The 13,403-nt window shown below is 44.2% G+C and overlaps 1 protein-coding gene across 5 annotated transcripts in view; it reads left to right on the top strand.

Annotated features, from left to right (window-relative positions):
* The window catches only part of KLHL2 (kelch like family member 2), a 107,167-nt gene that overhangs the window by 7,770 nt on the left and 85,994 nt on the right, over positions 1 to 13,403 (top strand). For 3 of the 5 annotated variants that reach the window (XM_077144334.1, XM_077144333.1, XM_077144332.1), the window contains exon 2: positions 2,598 to 2,723. In XM_077144334.1, coding sequence (XP_077000449.1) covers positions 2,598 to 2,723 — 126 coding nt within the window. Of the gene's footprint in view, positions 1 to 2,597; positions 2,792 to 13,403 lie in introns of those variants that run through there. The other 2 variants (XM_077144336.1, XM_077144335.1) reach the window with 2 other exon arrangements.

The following is a 13,403-nucleotide window of genomic DNA, read 5'->3' as shown; positions in this document are numbered from 1 at the left end:
TTCCTAACTTCTTAAACAAATATAAACTCTCTTGATTCTTAAATAAGGATATTCTTTTTGGGGCAGAGTTGCTTTCGCTTCCACTCTGAGCATTAAAAAGTCTATGATAGTTTTGCCAATCCTCACTATAATATTTTTCCTCTGTATTTGCCACCTCTAAATTTTGGAACTTGAAACAGGTATAGATAAACATTGCTGACTTGTTACATATGTGGACACTGCTGAAAGTTCGGAAGGGTGTATAGGCTGCCTGTATTGACGTGATTTCCTCCTTTCCTCTTTTGCTGCCTTTTTCTCTATGAGAGGATGGTGAGAAATGGCATTATGTGAATATCTGTTTTATTATAGAAGTGTTTCCTCCTCCCCTACCTTCAAGCTGGATTTTCTTTCATCCTTGGTTTCTGGACTCACCAGCTCTTTCTCCGCCTCAGACCAGGTGTGGCTCGCCCTCTGCACACAGGTCGGGAGGCCAGGGAGTCGAGGGCCCCTTCATTACCTGTGCTGGAGGCAGTGCCTTGGGCCACCCCACTTACAAGACTCCTTGAAGTTCTCTTAAGAAGAGTAGAAGCCAGACTGGTGTCCACCTCTGGGCGAGCCCTTGAGGCGCTAGTGCCTCACCTGGGCCTGGGGTAGGGGTTGGCACCTTAACCGTGAGGAGACCTCTGTCTTGCTGTCTTTTCGGGTTGCATTCACGCTCCCGGTCGCGACCGCGTATCCTGTCCATGTCACCCGTGATCACCAGGTTTGCATGTGCAGCCAGACCTCCTCTCCAGCTCCGGACTGGAACTGCTGATTTGACGTCTTCACTTTGATGTCTGACCTTTAGATGAGTGCGTATCCAAACTGAGCTCTTAGTCTTCCTCCCCAAACCAGCTCCATCTGCAGCCTTGAGTTCCTGAAAAAATCCTTCCGCTTGCTTAGGCCAGAACACTTGGAGTCATACAGTCCACATCCATTCTGCCAACACATCCTGTTGGCTGGACCTTACGAATATACTCAGAATCCTGCTATTTACCTCGACTTCCTGCCGCCACCCTTCTCTGCAGGCTGTCCAGTTTCACTGGACGATGACGACGCCTTCTCATCTTTGACCCATTTGGACTGTTCCCAGCCAGGACCCAGAGTGGTTGTTTAGGCCACATGTGGCCTGCTGTCTCTGCTCTGCTATGCCAGGTCCTCTCCATGCCCTGAGACCCTACGTCTCCAGCCCCTCATGGCACTGCCTGCCTTCACCCTGCCGTTCCTTCTCCCTGGATGTCTTCTCCCAGGTGTCCCGTGGGTCATCCGCTGACTTCCCAAGTCTGTTCACATCCCAGCCCCCAGGTGTCCCTGACCACACCTCTCCCGCCTCCACCCCACTCCTGACTGCTTTTCCTGCCTGACTCCTCTTCCCTTTTTTCTGACAAGCTCTCTACTTTATTGCTTTGTTGTATTTAAGTTCTCCCCCCAACTAGACTCCCAGTTCTGTGAGGACAAGGGTCTGCGTTTCATTCTCTGACGTACTAGAATAGTGCTCAGGGTGTGGTTGGCTCTCAGGAAAGTTTGCTGATTGAATTAATGGAGAGGATATTTTAAAGATGAATCATCCTTTCAGAAATGGTTCAAGAGAAGAAGAGGTGTGGACAGAAATGTGGCAATAAATAATGATGTTTGCCTGCTATTCTTTGTGCGATACACACGTGTTTTTTTAGGTTTAATTTGGTACCCTTATTTTTTTAAGCTAATATCTTTATTGAGGTCTGACTCATGTACCTTAAAACTTGCCCACTGTCATTGTACAGACTAGTGAGTTTTAGTCCATTTATGGAGCTGTGCAGTCATCACGCCACAAAGTCCCCTGTGGCCCTTTTCAGACCCCTTCCTACCATGATATCCTGATTTTATTCATTAATTTTTTGATGTCCAAATTTGAAAGCATAACCCAGAATTGTAAATCAAGCATGAAGCTAAATGTCTGTTGCTTACACCGTAGAACGAGGTGTTGAACACCGTTTAAAGGCATGAGATCGAGAGCCAGGCGTGCTGCTGTCTTACCCAGTTCCCCCGTTTCCCAAGTTTTACCTCAAGGACTTTAGCTCTTTGAGCTGTTGAGAAGATTGACCTCATAATGGAGGTGACAGACAGGGGCTGCTCTGTAGTGAATCCTTCCTGACCTTTAGTGAGCACGTTCACCTCCTGAGATTAGTTCCAAAATGCGGTGCAAATACCTCTGTAGAGGGAGAGCAAAATTCAATCAGATTCTTAAGTTTTTGAAGTTTGGGCAAAATATTCTGTGGTAGTCTTGGTTTGTAAATAATGAAAGATTATAGCAGATTGTAAAGCAAGTTTATTTACAACAGAGAACATCACTTCTCGTTGTTTTTATTTGGAGTATCTGCTGAACCGCATTTGCTGAACTTTCATCTTAGAAGCTTTGACCCCTGGGAGGCCAGTGCCCAGGCTGTTGGTGAACGATCGTGTCCCCTGACGCCAGGCTGTGCCGTCAGGTCTCCGCAGAGGGTCAGGCGGATTCCATGGCCTGCCGTGGCCAACACCTGAGCTGAGGGACCTGGAATAATGCCTTCCCTTGTGTTTTGTTCTTTCTCTTTCATGCACAGATGCCCAAAGCAAGGTCCTCTAAAGCCTCTGGATTCCAGGGAGGATGGTCCGGAGAGGCACTGCCCCACAACAGCGAGCCCCTGGCACATGAAGAAGGCGTTTGCCGTCATGAATGAGCTGAGGAGGTACCGTGTGGTCCGCCCGCCACCGTGGTGCCGTGCGAGGCGGAGATCATGGAACGCTTCTCTGGCAGGTTTTGTAAAGGAAGGAGGAGAGCAGATAATTCCTGAGAAGTGTGCCTGGTGGGCTGGGTGTCCACGCGTGGCTGTTGAGGACACGGCATGTGACCGGCCGAGTGAGCGGTCCTCACAGGGGACAGTGCCCTGAATTTCAGAGGCTGGTCCAGAGAAGCATGTAAAATGCTTCTTTAATAACTTTAAAAACATTTAATTAATGTTCAGTGGCAACCTGTAGGATATTTGTGGATAAATAAGGTGGAGTAAAATTAATTTCACTCCCCCCTTTTCAACGTAATGACTAGAAGGTTACCACTACCCGGTGCTCTGCTTGTGCGCCTGGCATGCCGTTTCCTTGGGCAGCGCTGGTCTGGGCTCCCCTGGGGCTGCAAAACAGAAGGGAAGCGTGGCGGGTGGCTCCGACCTCAGGGAGCTGGGCTCCTCCCTTCAACAGTTGGTGAAAAATGAGTCTTTTTTTTTAAAAGGTCAGTGTACGTTTAACAGTCTTGGTTTTTTCCTTAGCGCTTTGTAGAATATGTTTGTTTGAATGTGTCTCCCACACGTCTTCCAGGGGCTGAGCTGCTGTATCGCCTCAGCCTCTCGCTTTGTGTCTTCCTAGAGCTCTGCTCCTTGGATGGAGAGTGACTCTGCGCATCTGCTTGCTCATTTTTTCTTTAGTTAAGGGGAGATTCGGTAAATGTTCTCTCCTGGGCTGAGTGTTTATCTGTGGGTGGTGAGCGGAGTGGCCTGGCTGCACCTCGCAGGTGTGTGCTGGTGCAGGAGCCCAGTGCTAAGAGTCACGCACACAGCCAGGGCGCGTGTCAGGGCAGTGCGGGAGCCGGGGCGCTGGGTCCAGTGGCCAGAGACGCTGCCCTCAGGAAGGGGTAGCCTGCTGCGGTCACAGGGAAGCACCAGTGAGGGGTGAAGTCAGGGCGGGGTCAGAGAGGTTAGAGAGCAGCGTCCCCTGCCCAAGGAGGAGCTGGCCCTGGAGGAATAGGGGTGTAGGGTGCAGCCAGAAGGGAGAAGGGGCTGGGGAACCGGGGGCGGCTGGGGGCTGGGGTGTCGGGGGGACTGGGAGCTGGGGGTGTGGGGTTCTGGGGACTGGGGGCTGAGGACTGGGGGGCCAGGGGGTTGGGGACTGGGGAGCTAGGGACTGGGGGACTTGGGCCTTGGGGCTGGGGGCCGGGGGGCTGGAGTACTGGGGGCTGGGTGGCCGGGGGGCTGCTTCAGAGGGTTGCTGAGAGGAAGGACCTCTGCAGGGATTTAAGCAGGGGTGTGAAACGATCAGTTTTCTGTTTTGGAAAGAGCATACTGGCTGCCAGGTAGAAATGGATTGGAGAGGAACAAGAGAAGCTGAATGTTGAGCTATTTGATTTGTTTCTTGCATTCCTTCTTTGACAACATTTGAAGCATGTAGATTTTCATCTTTTCTTTGGGAGAATGTGTAGCTTAGATACTCAACAGGTCTGGCTTTTAATTCTGTGTTAGTTTTTAATTCTGTTGTGACTGTGGTTATTTAGAATGTAAAATGTAGTGGTTACTAAGTTGAATTGAAAGAAAAATAAGAAAAATAATCTGACTACTTTAAGACTGGCATCTTTAATGGCTTTTCTTCTTGAAAACTCAGAGAGGCCCTCCTTAAAAAAATTGGATTACAGAGATAGGTTTATAGAAGAGTCAAACAGTACAGACTCTGCGTACCCCCTCGCACAGACAGTGTCATTAACTCTCCACGTTAGAGTGATACCTTTGTTACAATTGACGAGGCAGTATTTTTATAATTATACAAAAAGTTTACACTGGGGTTCACTGTTTTCTCCAGTCCTGTGGTTTTTTTAACGTGGTCCAGTAACATATGTGCAGGCTCACGTTTCCCCCTTTGGCCACATTCAGTGTGTTGACCACTGTCCCGGGGCAGTGCGGCCAGCACCAAGGCCATTGTCAGAGCTTCCCCAGCACACCATGGCCTCACCACGCCGCCAGACAGCAGCTCCCGTTCCCTCCCCACTTTCCTTGTTGACCTCTGTTCTGCTTCCTGACCCTATGAATTTGCTTATCCTGATTATTTCCTATCAGTGAGATGGACAGTAGGTCCTTTTGTGTGTGTGGGGTGTTTCACTGCACCCCATGTCTGCTGGGCTCACCTCTGCTGTCACCTGCATTAGGGTCCCTCCTTACTTACACTGAGTGACCATCCACTGTGTCCACCCCCTGTCTGCTGGGCTCGCCTCTGCTGTCGCCTGCGTTGGGGTCCCTCCCTGTTTATGCTAAGTGACCGTCCACTGTGTCCACCCCCTGTCTGCTGGGCTCGCCTCTGCTGTCACCTGTGTTAGGGTTTGTCCCTCCTCTCTGCTGAGTGACCGTCCCTGTGAGCTCGTGCCACTTTGTGTCCATCCCTTTGCCAGCTGGTGCACACTTGGACTGCTTCCGCCTGTCGGCAGTAGTGAAGGTGCCACTGTGAATGTTGATATGGAAATGTCTGTCCTGAGTCCCTGCTGGAAAGCGGCTTCATAGGGCGTGTTTTACTCTCTGGCCCTGACTGTAAACGCAGGGAGTGAGCAGGGTGGCGTCGAAGGCTCCGTGTCGCTCTGACCTTTCTGGGCCCTGAGGTTTCTCTGGCTGTGGCCGTCTTGTGGTTGTTGCCTCTTCTAGGGATTGGTCAGCTCTGGCCTGTCAGCCCCTGGCCTTGCGTTTGGGCTTGAGCTGTCTGCCTGAGTGGTAGGTACCAGGCTGGTACACAGATGATGCCGATTTTCAGAACGAAAAATGACCTTTGAATGGCTAGTGTGGCTTCCGGCTGCCACCAGGATTCTTTTAATGCCATCACAAACCAAGTGTTTTAAACAATGAACTGACTTTTGCATTCATCAGAAACTTTTTTGTTTTTCTTAGGCTCTTCTTACCTCTTATAGCCAATTTGAGTAACTCTTTAAAACTCATCTCTGAAGAGGGCTCCTCATGCAGCTGGAAATCACTAATTATTTGCTGTCGTTGCCTCAGCGCCCTGCTGCCAGTGCTGGGCCTGCTCTCCTGAGCGCTGTGAGGGACAACTATCCCCTGGTCCTCAGCTCCCTGCTCGTGGGACCTTTAGGAGGGAAAACAGCAGTTGCCTTCTGGGAGGTGTTTTATGAACCTTTGGGTGATGGTCTTATATTTGAGGAGCATAAGCTGCTTTTCTTTCATTTACAGTTGGTGTAAGGTGTGGTTGGGGGATGAGGGTGGGGATAGGAATTGTTTAAGGCTTAAATTCGAGTTCAGGTTGTTTTATAGTAAAGGAACGTGGCATTTTCTTTACTTTTCTTTTTAGCAGGAGGTCCCAGAGGCATCGCTCTATACCTCATCCCAGTAGGAACTTGAGTAATCTGAAAGTATTTGCTTTAACTGAAACATTTCCAATTAAATCACGCAGCCACGTCTGGCAGTTTTTATTCACCAAGGTTTGTGAGCATTGGCCTCTCCTTTGAAAGGCCAGTGGGCTGCCTGGATGGGGCTGCAGGGAGGAGGTGGCAGTGGCAGATTGGGGGCCAAGTGTCCCCAACGGGGCTCACAGGGCTTGGCCTTCTGGCCTCGGTGGCCTGGGAGGGCAGTAGGCCTGGGGACGGGCAGGAAGGCCGTCTGGGCTGGACAGTGACCGGGTAGAGGGAGGGGAGAACCCGTGCTGCCGGATCGAGTGGGAAAGGGGCCCCGAAGCTGTGGTGGCGGGCAGGAGGAGCAGCCAGGCCAGGTTCGGGGTCCTGTGGGACGGAGCAGGGCCCGGCGGGGAGGCTCAGGGCCAGTCCAGCACGGCCTTGGCGCCCTTTAGCTCCAGACTTTAAACCCCCCAACACGGGCAGAGGGATGCTTCCAAAACAGCAACATTTTCATACCAAACCGGGAGATCTGTTGATGTGCAGCTGTTGTATTGGATCCGTGGGGAAACGAGCAAGCAGACATAGCCCAGACCTAAGTTTTATTGAGGAAATGAGACTGCAGGCCTTTGAGATGATTGCATGAGAACTGTCAACAGGTAGCATTTAGCCTTGATGTAAATCCAACATCTGAAAAACTCCTGTTCTTAGGATATGGATAAGACTATGCTTGTTCTTTGAAAGTTTCCAGGAAAACCACTGGGATCCACCCTATTTAGTTTGATTCTGTCTAGAAGAAAAGTAATGTTGATGTTGAAATTAGATTTAGGGATTGAAACGTTTCTATCAGGGCAGATCCTATGAAGAGAGTGAAATGTTCACTCAGGTGTTTGGTTGTAGCAGCAGTTCTTTCCTTCCAGAAGATATTCAAGCAAAAGGGTCTGAAGCGGTTTCTTAGGTTCCCCCGGGGGCCTCAGACCCTCATACCTCTCACTTTGGGTTATCTGTTGTGTGTCTTTGAAAAATTTGAGTTGTGTCTGTTCTTTGCTTATTCGTACATTGTTGGTTGATGTCAGGTGATTTAAACAACAAACTTCAAGCATGTCTGCCTTTCTCTTCATAGCTTTCCTTCACTGTTTTAAAAAGGGATTTTAGGAAATTACATAAGGTATGATTTTGTTGGTTATTGCCATAACCTATGTATTTTCTTTCTGTAATAGAATACTGTCACGTTTTTTATTTTCATGTTATTTAGAGTAAAATGCAAAGGACAAGGAGCAATTGGGAAGAAGCCTCAAATACAGCAGACTTATTTAAGAAACTTGGAGATATTTTGAAGCCTGTACTCTCAACTGAACTGATAATCTTCTACAGTGTCTCCTAAGTACTTGTGATTGATTTCTTTTTAACTGAGCTTTATTGAGCATGGATGGAATCATTAAACATTTCCTAGAATGTGGAGAAAAGAATGGATAGTAGTGAATGAACTTATTGAGCCAATCTCATCTTTTTCCCTGCCTTTGTGTTACCCTTATAAGGCACCGTAATACTTCAGTTTGCCTTCAGTACCCCCCTTTTTTTAACCTATCACCTAGATTTTACAATTTACATTCTGTTGTACTTGCATTATCACAAGCTTCTCTGTCTTTTATCCTTCTGCACATTCATTAGTCTTTCTTATTGTTTTTATACATTTCAAGTAAATTGCAGACCACAGTGTACTTCTCCCTAATATTCCAGCATGCCTGCCATTAACTAGAGTTCAGAATTTGTTTTCGGTACTTTTTGACATTAAATTTATATAAAATCAAATGCATAAATCTGAAGTGAACCACTAGTAAGTTATGACAAATTAATATACATGTGTAACCCAAACTCCTTTCAAGTACTTTAGAGCTCCTCAGGCCCTTTTCCAGTCAGTCTCTGCCCTAATCCCTGCCCCAGGAAATCAGTTTTTTTTCCTTCCATTGTTTAGTTTTACTCATTCTAAAACTTTATATAAATGGAATTATATAGTTGGTATGCCTGTGTAAGGATACTTTTATTCAGCATAATAATTTACAGACTCAATCATAATCTTGCATGTTTCAGTAATTGTTTTAGTCTATCAAAGCTGCCAGAATACACCAGAGATGGATTGACTTTTAATAAAAGGGGATTTATTTCATTAAAAATGTATAGTTCTTCAGAGGAAAGGCAGCCAACTTTCAACTAAGGTTCTTTCTTACCCGGGAAGGCACAGAGCGATCTCTGCTGGCCTTCTCTCCAGGCGGCTGGGTTCCAACAACTTTCCCCAGGGTGACTGATTCCCTTTTGCATCTCCAGAGGCCCGAGCTGAGCTGCAAGTGCTGAGATGAGGTATGCTGAGCTGCTTGGGCTGTGCTACATTGAGTCTCTCATTTAAGCACCAGGCAATTAAATCAAACGTCATTCTTTGCAGTAGGCACGCCTCCTAGCCGACTGCAGATGTAATCAGGGACAGATGAGGTTCACATGCCATTGGCTCATGCCCACAGCAATAGAATTAGGCACCTTCACCTGGCCAGGTTGACACCTGAACCTAACTACCACAATAATTCATTGCTTTTTGTTGCTGAGTAGTATTCTCTAGCATGATAATACCACAGGATTTGTTTTACCCCTTCTTCAACTTATGGACACATGAGCTATTCTCAGTGGGGAAAGTGCTATGAGCATTCATACACAATATTTTGTATAGACATATGATTTCATTTCTCTTGTATAAATATCTAGGGATGTAATTTTTAGGTAATAGAGTAACTATATATTAGTTGTATAAGAAATTGCCAAACATTTTCCTAATGTGGTTATATCATTTTAAAGTCCCACTAAAAATGTATGCAAATTCCAGTTATTCCACATCCTTACCAAACACGTGTTGCTGTCATACTATTTAACTATATTCATTTTGGTGGGTGTCTTGTGGCACTTCACTGTGTTTTTGTTTTTGTTTTTCTTAACTTTTTTTATTGTGTAGTATAACATATATACAAAGCAAGCAAATAAAAAAGCAATAGTTTTCAAAGCACTCTTCAGCAAGTAGTTACAGGACAGATCCCAGAGTTTGTCATGGGCTACCATATGATCCTCTCCTATTTTTCCTCCTAGCTGATCCAGAATATAGGTAGCTAGAGGCTTACATAAGAGCAACCTCCAGAGTAGCCCCTTGACTCTATTTAACTCTCTCTGCCACTGATGCTTTATTAATTACACTTCTTTTCCCCCTATTGGTCAGGATGGAATTGTTGATCTCACAGTGCCAGGTCTGGATTCATTCCTGGGAGTCATCTCCAACGTCACCAGGGAGACTTTCACCCCTGGATATCATGTCCCATGTAGGGGGAGGGCAACGATTTCACTTGCAGAGTTGGGCTTAGAGAGACTGAGGCCACATCTAAGCAACAATAGAGGTCCTCCAGAAGTAACTCTTAGGCATGCCTATAGGTAGGCTAAGCTTCTCAGCTACCTACATAAGCTTCACAAGAGTAGGCCTCGTGATCGAGGGCATGACCTGTTGATTTGGGTGTCCCTAAAGTTTGACACAGTATCAGGGGATTCCCTGATGGTGAGATTCAATAGTTCCATAGTCTTTCTCCCCTTCCTCAGGGTACTTTGCCAATACTTTTTGATTGTCTGGTTAATACACTCTAGGATGTTTTCAGGCATTACAATAATCTATACAGGATTAAAGGACCTCTTGTTTTGGGCTCCCTGTGTTTCACTGGTTCAAATGAGCTACACAGATAGGTTGAATTAGATTATGCACTACAGCAAATTTCAGTTCCAGATCAAATAAACCTTTCTTCCAGTGGTCTCAAAGAGTATATGCGGTTCTAAAATATAGATACTGTTCATCACACCTGTGTTCTGAATTACTTTAACCCCAACCTGTTCGGCTTTGTTCTTATCTCTAAATATGAGGTGATATTTAGCCTCTCAGAATCCAGAAATAATCATCACCACTGTGAACTTAATGTATCTGCTCTAAAAGCTTACAGTCTAAGCCCCTGTTTTCTGATAAGCATTTTCTGAAGGTGACCGTACCATTCTTGTTTTTTTGTTTCTGGCTTATTTTGTCTCGCCAAATGTCCCACATGTTCATTCACATCGTTGCATGCCTCATGACATTGTTCCATTTTGTAGCAGCACAACCTTCATTCATAAGTACACACCATTGTTTGTCAATCTACTTCTCTGTCAGTGCATCCTTCAACCACCTGCATTCATCAGGCATCAAGTACAGGGCCCAAAGTCCATATCCATCAACATTCTAAATTTTAGATAATGTCATTGTTCCCAAGAGAAAGAAAACCAATAAACACACCCCCACCAAATAGGAAATCTAAACCTTCTCTTAACTCTAGTCCCTCCCCCCATTATTTGCCTCTGCTGCTGCTGTGGTAGTGCTGATGGTTTCCTATTCATAGCATGCAATAGTAGTTTTCCCTCATACCCTGGACTTAAACACTCTCTTTGTACAAGAATCATATCTTTGAAGGAATTCTTATGAAAATTAATTCATATTTCTAGTGTGAATCAGTGAGACACATAGGTCTATGCAACCCCTTTCAATCTTGTTCATCTTCAATATGGTAATATTACTTCTAGAAACACTAGAGAATCACCTTCACTCCTATCTGTTCCCTTACATTGGAGTTCAGCCTCATTAGCTAATGGTTCACCCATCTCTAGCTTCTATGTGTCCATAAGTCCCCTATATTCTATAGTATAAGCCTCTAATTATACCCTTATGCTGGTCCTAAAAGTGGAATCATACAGTATCTGTCCTTTTGTGTCTGGCTAATTTCACCCAGCATTATGTCCTCAAGGCTCCTCCATCTTGTCATGTGCTTCAGGATGTCATTTTGTCTTACTGCTGCATAATATTCCATTGTATGTATATACCACGTTTTTGATCCACTTCTCTGTTGATGGGCATTTGGTTTGTTTCCATCTTTTAGCGATTGTGAATAACGCTGCTATGAACATTGGTGTGCAAATGTCTGTCTGTGCTGTTGCTTTTAGCTTCTCTGGGTATAGACCAAGTAGTGCTATTGCTGGGTCATACGGCAACTTGATACTTAGTTTCCTAAGGATCCACCAGTCTTCCATAGTGGCTGCACCATTGTACATTTCCACCAGCAGTACATAAGTGTCCCAGTTTATCCACATCCTCTCCAACATTTAAAGTTTCCTATTTGTTTAATAGCCATTCTTATAGGTGTGAGGTGGTATCTCATTGTAGTCTTGATCTGCATTTCCCTTATAGCCAGTGAAAATGAGCATGTCTTCATATGCTTTTGAGCCATCTGTATTTGCTCTTCAGAAAAATGCCTATTCATGTCTTTAGCCCATTTTATAATTGTGTTATTTGTTCTTCTATTGTTGAGTTGTATGATTTCTTTTTACATACAGGAAATCAAACCTTTGTCCAATATATGATTTCCACATATTTTCTCCCATTGAGTTCGGTACCTCTGCACGTTTTTGACAAAGTCTTTTGAAGTGCAGAAGCATTTGATTTTGAGGAGTTCCCATTTATCTATTTTTTCTTTTGTTGCTTGTGCTTTGAGTATAAAGTTTAGGAAGCTGCCTCCTATTACTAGGTCTTGAAGAAGTTTCCCTGCATTTTCTTCTAGAAGCTTTATGGTGCTAGTTCTTATATTTAGGTGTTTGATCCACTTTGAGTTAATTTTTGTGTATTGTTTAAGATAGGGGGCCTCTTTCATCCTTCTGGCTGTTGATATCCAATTCTTCCATGCCTAGTTATTGAAAAGACCATTTTATCCTACTGCAGAGGATTTGGGGGCCTTGTCAAAAATCATTTGACCATAGATTTGGTGGTCTATTTCTGCACTCTCGATTCAATCCATTGGTCAGTGCTTCTGTCTTTGTGCTAGTACCGTACTGTTTTGACCACTGTGGCTTTATAATAGGTTTTAAAGTTAGGGAGTGTTAATTCTCCCACTTTGTTCTTCTTTCCCAAGGTGCTTTTAGCTATTTGGGGTCTCTTTCCCTTCCAGATGAATTTGGTAATTAGCTTTTCCAAATCTTCAAAGTAGTTTGTTGGAGTTTTGATTGGTACTTTGTTGAATCTGTAGATTAATTTGGGGAGAATTGACATCTTAACTATATTTAGCCTTCCTGTTCATGAGCAGGGAATGTCTTTCCATCTATTTAGATCTTCTTTGATTTCTTTTAGCAATGTTAGGTAGTTTTCTGTGTACAAGTCCTTTACGTCCCTAGTTAAGTTCATTCCTAAGTAGTTGATTCTTTTAGCTGCTATTTTTTAAGTTCATTCCTAAGTACTTGATTTTTTTAGCTGCTATTTTGAATGGAATTTTTTCCTTAACTGACTCCTCAGCTAGGTCATGCTTGTGCATAGAATTGTTACTGATTTTTGCACATTAATTTAATTTAATTTTTTTTTCCACTGCAGAATGAACTTTCATTGCACAGTAAATGAGGGATGTTTTTTCCTTAAGAAATAAATTTAATTCAAGGTGGTTAGTGAATGTAAGGCTTGTAACACTTTCATGAAAGTTAAAAGAATCCAGTTACAACAGAAGCACTGTGTACAGTCTCAAATAGCTGAAGGTATAATGGGCTCCATATTTTACAAAGTACAAAAAATTATTTCATATACAAAGAAAAATACAAATAGTGTGCAAAAACCATTTTCATAGGTGGCAATTTATAAAATGAAAATTATAGAAAAGTCTTTCATTCTTGTTATTTCCCCAGTTTCTTCTATATTAATAGTTCTATTTCCTGTGCACATGGGTTTTATATCCTGCCATCTTGCTGAACTTATTAGCTCAAGTAACTTTGCTATAGATTTCTCAGGATCTTCCAAGTATAGTATCATATCATCTGCAAATAATGAAGTTTTACTTCTTCCTTTCCAATTTGGTTGCCTTTTATTTCTTTGTCCTGCCTGATTGCTTTAGCTAGAACTTCTAGTACAGTGTCGAATAATAGTGGTGACAGTGGGCATCCTTGTCTTTTTTCTGATCTTAGGGGGAAAGCGTTCAGTCTCTCTCTGTCTCTATTGAGTATGATGCTGGCTATAGGTTTTTCATGTATTCCCATTATCATATGGAGGTAGTTACCTTTGATTACTATCTTTTGGAGTGTTTTTATGAGAAAAGGTTGCTGAATTTTGTCGAATGCATTTTCAGCATTAATTGAGATGATCATGTGATTTTTTCCTTTTTATTTGTTAATGTGCTATATTATATTAATTGATTTTCTTGTGTTG

The sequence above is a fragment of the Tamandua tetradactyla genome, chromosome 26 (assembly GCF_023851605.1).
Source record: "Tamandua tetradactyla isolate mTamTet1 chromosome 26, mTamTet1.pri, whole genome shotgun sequence".
NCBI lineage: Eukaryota > Metazoa > Chordata > Mammalia > Pilosa > Myrmecophagidae > Tamandua > Tamandua tetradactyla.
The sequence above is the reverse complement of the archived record's forward strand: the minus strand, read 5'-3'. Positions and strand labels throughout refer to the sequence as shown.